At 42.4% G+C, this 15,447-nt stretch overlaps 1 protein-coding gene across 2 annotated transcripts in view; it reads left to right on the forward strand.

The window, feature by feature from the left end:
* The first annotated feature begins 1,225 nt into the window (after positions 1 to 1,225).
* TRMO (tRNA methyltransferase O) overlaps positions 1,226 to 15,447 on the forward strand; it is a 32,683-nt gene continuing 18,461 nt past the window's right edge. For both annotated transcript variants that reach the window (XM_056552111.1, XM_056552112.1), the window contains exons 1-2: positions 1,226 to 1,486; positions 11,197 to 11,371. In XM_056552111.1, coding sequence (XP_056408086.1) covers positions 1,417 to 1,486; positions 11,197 to 11,371 — 245 coding nt within the window. In that variant the 5' untranslated portion in view covers positions 1,226 to 1,416. The remainder of the gene's footprint in view (positions 1,487 to 11,196; positions 11,372 to 15,447) is intronic.

Raw genomic sequence — 15,447 nt, forward strand, 5'->3', positions numbered from 1 at the left:
GTATGTCCTCCCCCTTCACATATATAGAAATGATCCCCAGTCAGTCCGTGCAGTATGTCCTCCCCCTTCACATATATAGAAATCATCCCCAATCCGTGCAGTATGTCCTCCCCCTTCACATATATAGAAATCATCCCCAGTCCATGCAGTATGTCCTCCCCCTTCTCATATATAGAGATCATCCCCAATCCGTGCAGTATGTCCTCCCCCTTCACATATATAGAAATCATCCCCAGTCCGTGCAGTATGTACTCCCCCTTCACATATATAGAGATCATCCCCAATCCGTGCAGTATGTCCTCCCCCTTCACATATATAGAAATCATCCCCAATCCGTGCAGTATGTCCTCCCCCTTCACATATATAGAAATCATCCCCAGTCCATGCAGTATGTCCTCCCCCTTCTCATATATAGAGATCATCCCCAATCCGTGCAGTATGTCCTCCCCCTTCACATATATAGAAATCATCCCCAGTCCGTGCAGTATGTACTCCCCCTTCACATATATAGAGATCATCCCCAGTCCGTGCAGTATGTCCTCCCCCTTCACATATATAGAAATCATCCCCAGTCTGTGCAGTATGTCCTCCCCTTCACATATATAGGAATCATCCCCAGTCCGTGCAGTATGTCCTCCCCCTTCACATATATAGAGATCATCCCCAGTCTGTGCAGTATGTCCTCCCCCTTCACTCTGTGCAGTATGTCCTCCCCCTTCACATATATAGAGATCATCCCCAATCTGTGCAGTATGTCCTCCCCCTTCACATATATAGAAATCATCCCCAGTCCGTGCAGTATGTCCTCCCCCTTCACATATATAGAAATCATCCCCAGTCCGTACAGTATGTCCTCCCCCTTCACATATATAGAAATGATCCCCAGTCAGTCCGTGCAGTATGTCCTCCCCCCTTCACACATATAGAAATCATCCCCAGTCTGTGCAGTATGTCCTCCCCCTTCACATATATATTTAATCCCAAGCCCCTGCAGTTTATTCATCCCCAGCCCGTGCACTGTGTCATCCTCCGTAAAGCTGCAGAGAACACAGGAAGAGCTCAAGGAGGGGAAATGGATGAGTGTACCTCCTCTCCCTCCCCTGCTATGTCTTCTTTTCCCGTGTGTTCAGAGAACGCAGGCGGAGCAGAGGGAGGGGAGATGAGGAGGGAGTCACATGTCCCGCTCCGCCCTCCCCCCAGCTCCTCCCCCCAGCTCTAGCTTCGGTAATCTTCGGAGAGCTGAGGGGAGAGGCAGAAGCAAGTTTGTACCTCACACCAGCTCCTGACATATAGACCACGTGACTGTTACGCCATTGGCTCTACCAGCAGCAGCTTCACTGTAAAGACGTACGCGCTGCTGCCTAATCAAAGCTGCTCTGTCTCCAAGAGTCATCCACACAGCGCAGCGACCAGAAGATGCTTCCCACACCACATGCGGGAAACCTTCTGAAAAGTACAGAGCCTGGAGTCTCTTCGCTAGAGATAGGTAACCAATCACAGGCTGTCTTCCCTAACATGTGACTGTCAAGCAGTGACGGCCAACTTTAGTGCGGGCTGTCGTGGCTCTGCTGCGCTCAGTAACGATTTCAAGCTACTTAAAGGGGTATTCCAGGAAAAAAAATGTTTTTATATATCAACTGGCTCCAGAAAGTTTAACAGATTTGCAAATGACTTCTATTAAAAAATCTTAATCCTTCCAGTACTTATCAGCTGCTGAAGTTGAGTTGTTCTTTTCTGTCTGGCGACAGTGCTCTCTGCTGACACCTCTGTTTGTCTCGGGAACTGCACAGAGTAGAAGAGGTTTGTTATGGGGATTTGCTTCTTCTCTGGACAGTTCCTGAGACAGGTGTCATCAGAGAACATGTAGACAGAAAAGAGCAACTCAACTTCAGCAGCTCATAAGTACTGAAAGGATTAAGATTTTTTTTTTTATAGAAGTAATTTACAAATCTTTTTAACTTTCTGGAGCCAGGTGATCTATAAATAAGAAAAAGTTTTTTCCTGGATAATTGCTTTAATGATTTTAGTGTGTTCAGCCGGTGCACGGCTTTCTGATATCCATCATGCCTTCAATGGTTGACCCCGATATTTACTTAGGAATGTTATAGAATAATATGAGAAGTTGTGTTAAGTCATTGGGGGTGATTTATCAAAGTGTGTTTAGCTATGGTGTTTTTCAAACCAGACTCAAGTTATGTGTACATGTGCCCCATTTGTCAAAAGTTGCGTGTGGCGTGATGAATTTGGTGCATTCACACGTATGTGAGATTTTTGATTCTGTAAAGTTGTTACTTAACCCCTTAAGGACCGGGGTTTTTTCCGTTTTTGCATTTTCGTTTTTTGCTCCTTGCCTTTAAAAAATCATAACTCTTTCAATTTTGCACCTAAAAATCCATATGATGGCTTTTTTTTTGCGCCACCAATTCTACTTTGTAATTACGTCGGTCATTTTGCCCAAAAATCTGCGGTGAAACGGAAAAAAAAATCATTGTGAGACAAAATTGAAAAAAAAACGCCATTTTGTAACTTTTGGGGGCTTCCGTTTCTACGTAGTACATTTTTCGGTAAAAATGACACCTTATCTTTATTCTGTAGGTTCATACGGTTAAAATGATACCCTACTTATATAGGTTTGATTTTGTCGTACTTCTGGAAAAAAATCATAACGACATGCAGGAAAATTAATAAGTTTAAAATTGTCATCTTCTGACCCCCTATAACTTTTTTATTGTATGGGGCGGTATGAGGGCTCATTTTTTGCGCCATGATCTGAAGTTTTTAGCAGTACCATTTTTGCTTTGATAGGACTTTATTGATCGCTTTTTTATTCATTTTTTCATGATATAAAAAGTGACCAAAAATGCACTATTTTGGACTTTGGAATTTTTTTGCGCGCACGCCATTGACCGTGCGGTTTAATTAACGATATATTTTTATAATTCGGACATTTCCGCACGCGGCGATACCATATGTGTTTATTTTTATTTACACTGTTTTTTTTTATGGGAAAAGGCGGGTGATTCAAACTTTTAATAGGGAAGGGGTTAAATGATGTTTGTTCACTTTTTTTTTTTCACTTTTTTTTTGCAGTGTTATAGCTCCCATAGGGACCTATAACACTGCACACACTGATCTTTATCATTGATCACTGGTTTCTCATAGGAAACCAGTGAGCGATGATTCTGCCGCATGACTGTTAATGCCTGGATCTCAGACACTGAGCAGGTAGGGACCCTCCGGCTGTCCTGTAAGCTGTTCGGGATGCCGCGATTTCGCCGCGGCTATCCCGAACAGCCCACTGAGCTAGCCGGCATACTTTCGGTTTCACTTTAGACGCGGCGTTCAAAGTTGAACGCCGCGTCTAAAGTGAAACCGAAAGTATGCCGGCTAGCTCAGTGGGATGTTCGGGATAGCCGCGGCGAAATCGCGGCATCCAACTAAAGGGTTAATAGCGCGCGGCACAGCGATCAATGCCGCGCGCTATTAGCCACGGGTCCCGGCCGACCCGCTATGACGCTATGCCGTGGCCCCGCGTTATAGATCGGGAGTGGACACATGACGTTCCAGTACGTCATGTGTCCTTAAGGGGTTAAAGGGGTACTCCGGTGGAAACCTTTTTTCTTTTAAATCAACTGGTGCCAGAAAGTTAAACATATTTGTAAATTACTTCTATTAAAAAATCTTAATCCTTCCAGTACTTATTAGCTGCTAAATGCTACAGAGGAAATTCCTTTCTTTTTGGAACACTGATGACATCACGAACACAGTGGTGTCTCTGCTGACATCTCTGTCCATTTTAGCAGCCATGCACAGCAGATGTATGCTGAGGGCAGCATGGTGGCTCAGTGGTTAGCACTGCTGCCTTACAGTGCTGGGGCCTTGGGTTCAAATCCCACTAAGGACATCATTAAATAAAGAATCATTATTATTATTATAATGACGTCAGCAAAGTGCACTGTGCTCGTGTTGTCATCAGAGAGAATTCCAAAAAGAAAAGGATTTCCTCTGTAGTATTCAGCAGCTAATAAGTACAGGAAGGATTAAAATGTTTTAATAGAAGTAATTTACAAATCTGTTTAACTTTCTGGCACCAGTTGATTTAAAAGAAAAAAGGTTTTCACCGGAGTACCCCTTTAATCTTGTGAGTAAAATCATTGCTGGTATTGGTTTGTGACATTTTGAGCCCTCTGCGACAATTCGGAGAAAAGTCGCATGTGTCCTTGCAAAGTCAAAGGACAGAATTGATCAAGTAAGCAAAAATCCATTCAGGACAAAAAGTTGCAAAAGGCACAAAGACGCGTAAAATGCTTCAAAAATTCCTCCCATTGTGCTGCACTAAGCTCTGTACACAGACATAGGAAGTCAGCTATTGTAGAGTAGTTATCTCCAAACTAAGAACCTCCAGCTGTTTGAAAACTACAACTCCCAGCATGCCCAGACAGCCAACGGCTGTCTGGGCATGCTGGGAATTGTAGTTTTGCAACAACTGGAGGTCCACAGTTTGGAGGCCACTGTTGTAGTTTGTCATGGACATGCACATTATACACGTCTTCATTGATGTGAAAAATTCTGTGCCTTGAAGAGAACTGTGTCCCGAACAGCTGATGGAAATGCAGAGTTTGGCTGAGACGCACAAACCTGCCCTGTACACAGTTCTTTTCAAGGCACTGAATTTTTCACATTACCGTGTCGGTGAACCTAGCCTAAAACTCTTTTAATTTTGTGAAAGTGCTAAAGGGAAACTGACAGAGGGAGCAATCCCACTAGCTTGACTATACAGGTGGTTAACCTCCTGGGGACGCAGGGTGTATGCATACGCCCTGCATCCCCAATCCTTAAGGACTCAGGGCATACCTGTACGCTCTGAGCCTTTCCGGACCCCGTCGCTCACCGGGTGGGGACCGAACCAGGATGCCTGCTGAAATCATTCAGCAGGCATCCCGTGACAACGCCTGGGGGGGAGCGGTCCTGAGACGCCCTCCCATCGACCCCCCCCCCCCCATGTCGGCGATCGCCGCAAATCGCCGATCAATTCACATCAGCGATTTGCGGCAATTCCGGGTCAATTGGGTCCCGGTGACCCGGAAAAAGAGGATGATAGCACCTATCATCCCTTGGTAGCAGGAGTGAGGTGGCACTGGTGCTAGAGCTGGACGGTATTTTTTGTAACTTATGACGGTTATGACGGCAGTACAGATGTCCTTTAAGGTCAAAATGGGCTGCGTCCTTAAGGGGTTTAACATACAAATTTTGGTGCATGTGGTTAGGATTTTTTTAAAGTAACAAAATAAAATAAAACCTTAAGAGAAGGTGTCATTTTTACCGAAAAGTGCACCGAAGCCCCCAAAAGTTACAAAATGGCATTTTTGTTTGTTTCTTATTTCACCCCCCAAATATATATTTTGTTTCACTGCAAATTATGTTTATAAAATAAGTGATGTCATTACAAAGTACAATTGGTGCTGCAAAAAACAAGCCCTTATATGGGTCTGTAGGTGCAAAATTGAAAGCGTTATGATTTTTAGAAGGGGAGGAGGTAAAAACTAAAGTGCAAAAACTAAAATTGGCCTTAAAGGGTTAAAGGGGGGCCACTACTCTCATGCATGTGCTACAGGTTCTCAGGGGGAGTTTTACAACAACCTGTTTAACCCCTTAAGGACCATGGGCATACGGGTACGCCCTGATGCCTTGGTACTTAAGGACCAAGGGCGTACCTGTACTCCCGTGGGAATTCCGGTCCCTGCCGCTCACCAGGTGGGGGCCAGACCGGGATGCTTGTTGAAATCATTTAGCAAGCACCCCGTGCAAACCCCTAAACCCCCCCCCCCCCACCCATGTGTCGCCGGAAATCGCTGATCAATTCAGAACAGCGATTTGCGGCGATTACGGGCTGATCGGGTCTGGTCGGTGTCCAAACTGTAGCCCTTCAAAAGTTGCAAAACTACAACTCCCAACATGTCCTTCGGCTGTCTGGGCATGCTGGGAGTTGTAGTTTTGCAACAACTGGAGGCACACTGGTCGGGAAACACTGAGTTAAGTAACAAACTGTTTTTGCAACCAGTGTGCCTCCAGCTGTTGAAAAACTACAACCCCCAGCATGCACGGATAGCCAAAGGGCATGCTGGGAGTGTTAGTAGTATGCCTCCAGCTGTTGGATAACTACAAGTCCCAGCATGCCCTTCAGCTGTCAGTGAGTTGTAGTTTTTGCAACAGCTGAAGGCACGCCGGTTGCGAAACACTGAGAGTTTGTTACCTAACTCAGTTTTTTGCAACCAGTGTGCCTCCAGTTGTTGCCAACTACAACTCCCAGCATTCACTGATAGATCATACATGCTGGGAGTTGTAGTTTAGCAACAGCTGGAGGTTTGCCCCCTCCCCATGTGAATGTACAGGATACATTCAGACAGGAGGGGGTTTAAAGCAAGTTTCTCGCTGCAAGTTTGTGATGCAGCAAATTTTCCGCTGCAGCTCAAACTCCCAGCGGGAAACTCGCTGTAAACCCCCCGCCCGTGCGATTGTACCCTAAAAACACTACACTACACAAAATAAAGGGTAAAACACTTCATATACACACTCCCCTACACAGTTCCAAAACGTAGCCTCCATGTGTTGCAAAACAACTCCCAGTATTTCTGGACAGCCATTGACTGTCCAGGCATGCTGGGAGTTTTGCAAAAGCTGGAGGCACCCTGTTTGGGAAACACTGCCGTAGGGTAATTTTGGAGGCAAGTGTAATTCTTGCATCCGGGTCTGTCCCTATGCAAATCCCAAATTTAGGCCTCAAAAGCGCATGGCGCTCTCTCACTTCGGAGCCCTGTCGTATGGGGTATTTCTGTACTCGGGAGAAATTGCGCAACAAATTTGGGGGGCTTTTTCTCCTTTTACCCTTTATGAAAAGGTAAAGTTGGGGTTTACTCCAGCATGTTAATGTGAAAATTTTTTTTTTTTTTCATTAACATGCTGGTGTTGCCCCCATATTTTCATTTTCACAAGAGGTAAAAGGGGAAAAAAGACCCCCAAAATTTGTAACACAATTTCTTCTGAGTACGGAAATACCCCATATGTGGACATAAAATGATCTGCGGGCACATAACAAGGCTCAGGAGTGAGAGCGCATCATGTACATTTGAGATTTGCACAGGGGTAGCTGATCGTTACAGCGGTTATGACACACACAAAAAAAAAACACATGTGACCCCATTTTGGAAATTACTCCCCTCACAGAACAGAATGTAACAAGGGGTATAGTGAGCTTTAACACCCCAAAGTTGGACATGAAAATGAAAAATTTTATTTTTTCACTAAGATGCTGGTGTTATCCCAATTTTTTTATTTTTACAAGGGGTGATAAGAAAAAAAGCCCCCCCAAATTTGTAACCCCATTGGAAATACCCCATATGTGGATGTAAAGTGCTCTGCGGGCGGAATACAATGCTAGAGAATGGGCTTTTAGTGTATGTTCACACTACAGTGTGTGAACGGAATCTCCGCTCGCTGAATTCAGCGAGCGGAGATTCAGACTGGCAGCCGGCAGCGGTAGGACCGCGCGGCGCTGAACTGTCACCATTGACAGCTATGCAGTGCTCGCGGACTTCCGCACAAAGAATGAACATGTTCTTTCTTTGTGCGGAACAATTTCAAAAAAAAAAAAACATGTCAGCAAAATTCACTTCCCAAAATATTATTGTCGCTCTTTCGCTTCTGGGCCCTCTACTGTGCCCACAGAGCACTTCACATCCACATTTGTAAAAATTCAAAACCTGGGTCTACAAGAACATGCGAGTGTGAAAAATTGAGATTTTGAATTTTTTCCTTCACTTAGCTGCTATTCCTGTGAAACACCTAAAGGGTTAACACATTTCTGAATGTCACTCTGAATACTTTAAGGGGTGCAGTTTTTATAATGGTGTCATTTACTGGGTATTTCTAATATGAGGGCCCCTCAAATCCACTTCAAAACTGAACTGGTCCCTGAAAAATTCCAATTTTGAAAATTCTTGGGAAAATTGGAAGATTGAAGCCCTCTGATGTCTTCCAAAAGTAAAAAACATGTCATCTTTATGATGCCAACATAAAGTAGACATATTGTATATGTGAATCAATATATAATTTATTTGGAATATTCATTTTCCTTACAAGCTGAGAGCTTTAAAAAAGCAACAAAAAAAAAAAAAAAAAAAGTGAACAAAGATCATTTAACCCCTTCCCTAATAAAAGTTTGAATCACCCCCCCCCCCCTTTTCCCATTTAAAAAATATAAAAATAAAATGTAAATAAAAATAAACATGTGGTATTGCCACGTGCGGAAATGTGCGGAAATTTTTTGCGCGTATGCCAATGACCGTGCGGTTTAATTAACAATATATTTTTATAGTTCGGACATTTCCGCACGCGGCGATACCACATGTTTATTTTTATTTACACAGTTTGTTTTTTATGGGAAAAGGGCGGTGATTCAAACTTTTATTAGGGAAGGGGTTAAATGACCTTTGTTCACTTTTTTTTTTTCACTTTTTTTTTTTTTTGCAGAGCTATAGCTCCCATAGGGGGCTATAACACTGCACATGCTGATCTTTTACACTGATCCCTGCAAAGCCATAGCTTTGCATGGATCAGCGAGATAGAGGCTCGATTGCTCAAGCCTGTAGCTCAGGCTTGGAGCAATCAAACACCGATCGGACGCGATGGAGCAAGGTAAGGGGGTCTCCGCTCGCATCCTAGCTGATTTTATCGCGATTTCCCGATCAGCCCGACTGAGCTGCCGGGAAGCATTTACTTTCACTTTCAGACGCAGCGGTCAACTTTGATCGCTACGTCTGAAGGGTTAATAGCGTGCGGCGCAACGATCCGTGCCCCACGCTATTAGCCCAGGGTACGGCTATTGTTAGCAGCCGGGACCAACCCGGTGTGATGCGGGGCCACGGCGTGACCCCGTTTTAAACACCGTGACCGGGCGAGGGGTGTACAGGTACACCCTTCGTCCTGAAGGAGTTAAGGGGTTAAGGTGAAAATGGGATTGGCCCTTAACCTGTTAAGGACCCAGGGCGTACCTGTACGCCCTGAGTCTGCTCCCGATCTATAACGCGGGGCCACGGCGTGGCCCCGTGTCATAGCGGGTCAGGCCCGGCCTCTAACAACGGCCGGGACCTGTGGCTAATAGTGCGTGGCATTGATCGCGGTGCAGCGCACTATTAACCCTTTAGACGTGGCGTTCAAAGTTGAATGCCGCGTCTAAAATGAAAGTGAAACCATGCCGGTTAGCTCATGGAGCTGTTCGGGATAGCCGTGGCGAAATCGTGGCATCCCGAACAGCTTACAGGACAGCCGGAGGGTCCCTTCCTGCCTCCTCGCTGTCCGATCGCCGAATGACTGCTCAGTGCCTGAGATCCAGGCATGAGCATTCAAGCGGCAGAATCATCGATCACTGGTTTCTTATGAGAAATCAGTGATCAGTGTAAAAGATCAGTGTGTGCAGTGTTATAGGTCCCTATGGGAGCTATAACACTGCAAAAAAAAAAAGTGAAAAAAGAAAAGTGGTTAAAGATCATTTAACCCCTCCCCTAATAAAAAAAATATATATACATATGTGGTATCGCCGCGTACGGAAATGTCCGAATTATAAAAATATATTGTTAATTAAACGGCACGGTCAATGGCGTACGCGCAAAAAAATTCCAATGTCCTAAATAGTGCATTTTTGATCACTTTTTTTATTTCATGAAAAAATTTATAAATATTTAATAAAAAGCAATCAAGAAGTCCTATCAATGCAAATGGTACCGCTAAAAACTTCAGATCACGTCGCAAAAAATGAGCCCTCATACCGCCCCATACGCGGAAAAATAGAAAAGTTATAGGGGTCAGAAGATAACAATTTTAAACATATAAATTTTCCTGCATGTAGTTATGATTTTTTTCCAGAAGTACGACAAAATCAAACCTACATAAGTAGGGTATCATTTTAACCGTATGGACCTACAGAATAAAGATAAGGTGTCATCTTTACCGAAAAATGTACTGTGTAGAAACGGAAGCACCCAAAATTTACAAAATGGCGTTTTTTTTTTCCCATTTTGTCTCACATTGATTTTTTTTTTCAGTTTCGCCGTCTATTTTTGGGTAAAATGACTGACGTCATTACAAAGTAGAATTGGTGGCTCAAAAAATAAGCCATCATATGGATTTTTAGGTGAAAAATTGAAAGAGTTATGATTTTTTTAAAGGTAAGGAGAAAAAAACGAAAATGCAAAAAACTGAAAAACCCTGGGTCCTTAAGGGGTTAAAGGGTTAAAGGAAAAGTTGACCAGTTGACCACCAATCAGATTGCTTCTTTCATTTTCAAAAAGGTCTCTCAAATAAAAGAAGCAATCTGATTGGTCTCTATGGGCAACTGGTTAACTTTTTTTCCTGCACAGGTCTTGATAAATCTCCACTTTAGTGTCTACCTCTGTTCCTATCTGCAGTTGTCATACTGTCAGTAGCAGCTTAGCAAAGTACAGTGATCCCTCAACAAAAGATGGTAATTTGTTCAAAATCAACCATCGTTACTTAAATCCATTGTATGTTGAGGGATCCGTGCAATAAGAATATAGAATATACTCACGTGTCCCCGCTGCTCTGGACGTCACCGCTGCCCTGGATCGTCGCTCTCCATCGCCGCCATCACATCCCCGAGGTGACCCCCTGCGGAACATCAGGGACAGGTGAGTAACACTCACCGGACCACACAGGGCACATTAATCGGCTATCCGGCAGCAGCTGAAGCAGTCGGGGACGGCCGGATAGCCGTTTATGCGATGACCCCGACATACAAAAGCATCGTATGTTGATGCTGCCTTAAACATGCGATGGCCTCTGATTGGCCATCGTATGTTGAAATTAGCGTATGTCGCGGCCATTGTAAGTCGGGGGATCACTGTATTACAACATTTTCCTGTTCACTCTAATGGAACAAAACTGTTATCAGATTGTGGGTATTCATCCCCTGTAGACGAGAGGTATTACCATTGATTTCTAGGGGCAGATACATACAGATAACATTTTTTGTGCAGTTCTTATGCATGCTTTTTGTTGACCGTTTCCAAATCTGACTGTTACGAGACAGGACTAAAAAATGGTTTAAATTGTGATCATGAGCTTCAACAAGTGATTTCTATTTATTTACACAATTTTTGTATTTATTTTTTTTTTTATCAGGTCAGGTGTTAACCCAGCCAATTGGATACATTGAATCCTGTTTTACTGGGAAAAATGGTACTCCAAGGCAGCCTTCTATCTGCAGTTTGTCTCGGGCCTGTTTAAGAATTAGCAAAAAGGTTTTTAATAACCCTGAGCATTCACTCATAGGTCTGCAACAATTTTCCCACATATGGTAAGTTATTACATAAACTAGTACTGAAAATAAATGGTGTTTCAACAACTTTTCTTTTGGCATTAATCACCTGGCAGATTAAATACTCTGTCCACGTACACTACAGATTTGTCGGACCAGAATTCCGTTTGGAAATTCTGGTGGCAGAATGGGATTCCGCTGCATAGTACTTACTACAGCATTTCGGTGGCAGAGCTTTATGCTGCTGGTATTCCACTGCCAAGAGAATTCAGAGAAGAGCAGCAAACTCGAGAGGTAGAAGCTTTGTTTAGCGCCACCAGTATTTTATAAAAGTCAATAATTTCACTTGATTGATTACAAGCAACGCGTTTCACGCCTGATGAAAGGATATTCATCCAGAAATGCATTGCGTGTTATTAATAAAGTGAAATGTTTGACTTATATAGTGGTCCTGGTATTTAAAATACTGGTGGCACGAAACTAGGCTTCTACCTCTCAAGTGTGCTGCTTTCCTCTGAATTCTGGCATGCCTGGATTCTGCATGGGAAGCCGCTGCAACCAGTTACCCTTTGATTTTGGATTACATGCTGCCTGTGTGTTGCGCCTCCCACTCGAACAACATTAGTAAATGAGTGATATACAGGTGAAACTTGAAAAATTAGAATATCGTGCAAAAGTCCATTGTATTTCATTAATGTAACTTAAAGCGTATCCGTCAGATCCAACAAAAACATTTTTTTTTAAATATATCACTCAGTACCCAATCCTGACCATGTACATCTAATTTTTATGTCTAGCACCTTAATTTATTTTTTTATTACGCTTTTAATTTAGCTCACTAGTCTGAATTCCTCTCTAAGGGAGGGTGTGTGGCCTCACTGTGCAGATCTCCGCCCCCTCCCTCAGTATGCTGTCTGCTCACAACTCCCCTAGCATTAGCAAAACTACAACTCCCAGCTTGTCCTCACTGACAGTAGTGGAACACAAGCTGACAGTGGGAGGATTTTTCCTACAGGTGTGAGCCCTGCACTCACAGCTGTCAATCAAGGAAGTGTGTCCATGACATAGGTGATGATGCATGGACACAGCAGGACTAGTATGTGTCCAAGCAGGCAGGGGAGGGGCAGTTGTTTGACTGGCTTTTTCAATATGAAATACTGAAAATTTTCTAATGAAAGCAATTGCAAAACCTATTGGTTATACATGCTTTACAACATATCAAAGGTTTTTGTATCTGACAGTGCACATTTAAAAGGAAAGGAAGCATGAAGTGCTCCAAATTCTCCTGGTAGACGGATGTGTTGACCCTGTACTTAATGAAGCACAGTGGACCAACACCAGCAGATGACATGACATGGCTCATATAAAAGGAGATTTATCATTCTTTTCAAACGTATGGCTTTTATTTGACTATTTTTTTTTTACTTACTTTTGCTTACATGCGACCTATTTATCAAATAGTCGCACGACCTTGATAAATAAATCACACGTAAGCAAAACCTGCTTACAAAAGCATTTTTTAAAGCAAAAAAGTTTTCCCTAATGTTAATAGCCGAAGTTCTTTATCTACCCTTTATTTCCAGTAGTGTTGCTAGAGAGTGACTGGGAGGGGGGGGGACGTACCGCAACGGGTGACCCCCTGACTGACCGGCCTGGCATTAAATAGCTGCACTCCAACTATCCCGCAACAACCCATCCACCCTCCTGCAGAACAAGAACAGTTGTTAAAGTGGCTGGTAATTTCCTTTTCTGCAGACATATGCACTTTCTGTAAGCCAGGTTGGACCTAGAATACATTTTAAATGGAGATGCAACTTTTTTTCTTCATAAATAGCGACTATCGCATTTGATAAATACATGACCACTGCAAAGTAAAAAAAAAAAAAAATTACTATGTAAGCAGATTTCCGAAATGTGCTTTGGAATAAGCAAAAATCAATGTCGCAGCATGTATAGAAAAGTCGCACGTGTGCAAGTACGTGCAACTTTTTTTTACACAAAAAAAATCTACTATGGAGCTTGATAAATCTCTTTCATAATATATTGGGGATTTTGGGTTTTCATGAGCTGTAAGACATAATCATCACCCTTATGACAAATCACAACTTGAACTATCTTGCTTTGCATGTAATGAATCTTGCACAATATTCAAATTTTTCAAGTTTCACCTGTACTTACCTGCCCCAATTGTTGTTCTTGCAGTATTCAGATTGTTCTGCACAAGTGATCGCTCTTTTTCATTATCTTTTAGCTGCCAAGAGAATAAACATGTCTATTCTTTTGGTGGAATATTAAGCAGAATGCATTGCTAGTAGCTGTTCAGGTGGGGTTGCCGGGTGTTGACACTCCACTGATGTGATAGTAAAGGGGTTATCCAGGAAAAATCTTTTTTTTATATATCAACTGGCTCCAGAAAGTTAAACAGATTTGTTAATTACTTCTATTAAAAAATCTTAATCCTTTCAGTACTTATGAGCTTCTGAAGTTAAGGTTGTTCTTTTCTGTCTTACTGCGCTCTGATGACACGTGTCTCGGGAACCGCCCAGTTTAGAAGCAAATTTCCATAGCAAACCTCTTCTAAACTGGGCAGTTCCCGAGACACGTGTCATCAGAGAGAAAAGAAAACCTTAACTTCAGAAGCTCAGAAGTACTGAAAGGATTAAGATTTTTTTAATAGAAGTAATTTACAAATCTGTTTAACTTTCTGGAGCCAGTTGATATATAAAAAAAAGTTTTTTCCTGGATAACCCCTTTAACAGTCTATCTTGTGAATAGGAAAAAAAACCTTTAAAGGGGTACTCCGGTGGAAAACTTCTTTATTTTTCTTTTTTCTTTTTTTTTTTTTTTACTATCAACTGATGACAGAGAGTTAAACAGATTTGTAAATTACTTCTATTAAAAAATCTTAATCCTTCCAGCAATTATTAGCGGATGTATACTACAGAGGAAATTATGCTCTCTGCTGACACCTCTTTCCATGTCAGAAACTGTCCAGAGTAGGAGAAAATCCCCATAGCAAACAGTTGATTTAAAAAAAAATAAAAATAAAAAGTTTTCCACCGGAGTATCCCTTAAAGGGCTCATGCAAACTGAAAGAATTCAGTGAGCAATTTCCATTGCTGAATTTCCTCATGGAATCGGCACTGCTCAGAATTTTACTTTCGAAAAAAATATTGGAAATAGACTTTTCCTGGCATATTCCGCTACAAGAATGAACATGTTAGAAATACATTTTGTTTTTTAAACTGCCACTGCAGCTTTTGAGCCAAAGCCAACAGGAGGGAGAAGTATAAGTACTTTTTTTTTTTTTTAATCCTCTGTAAGTTCTGGCTCAAAACCAAAAACTGCTGTGCGTGATTGCAGTCTAAGTGAAATTATTTGTAATGTTTTACTAGCAGATTATCAGTATGTATTTTAGGGATGTGAAAATCCTATCGCCTGACACCCGGGACATGCAGTTCTGAGCGGCGGGCAAGTGAATTTTCAGGCCTTTTAGCCCTGCTTTGGGCAAGCTAAGGGTGGATGGCAGGCTCCTGACTCGAGCGAGCCCCATATCTGGCGGCCCCCAGCTGATTTCAGTATTAACTCTTAAGATATCCACTGTCAAAACTGACAGCTGCTGGGCTAGTGGGGTGGACCCCCCCCCAAAAAAAAGGGGAGGGAGGGGGGTCCACTTTAGAGGTAGCCGGAGGCTTACCTCTGCTCCTCTAGGGACCATGGCTCTTTCATTGATAGAGGCTGGCTGGACCAGGCTTTATCAATCGAGCGCGGGGAACATAGATCGATAGAGTTCAATAGAACTGCATTGAACTGTATGAGGAATCTAATAACTTCTCCTAGAAGTTCCCTTAGGGAGACTAATAAGGTGTTGAAAAAATCTAATAAAAATGTGCTAAAATTTTTTAAAAGACACACATTAATAAAAAAACAAACAAGCATGTAAACATAATAAAAATAAACATATTTGGTATCACTGTGTCCGAAATATTTAAAATATATTTTTATATATATCCCGTACGGTAAATGTATAAAAAAAGAAAACCCAAGAATTGCATTTTATTTTTATTTTTTTAGAACATCATATCCCAGAAATAAAGTAAAAGGCAATCAATACC

This window comes from Hyla sarda, chromosome 1 (genome assembly GCF_029499605.1).
Source record: "Hyla sarda isolate aHylSar1 chromosome 1, aHylSar1.hap1, whole genome shotgun sequence".
Classification (NCBI taxonomy): Eukaryota; Metazoa; Chordata; class Amphibia; order Anura; family Hylidae; genus Hyla; species Hyla sarda.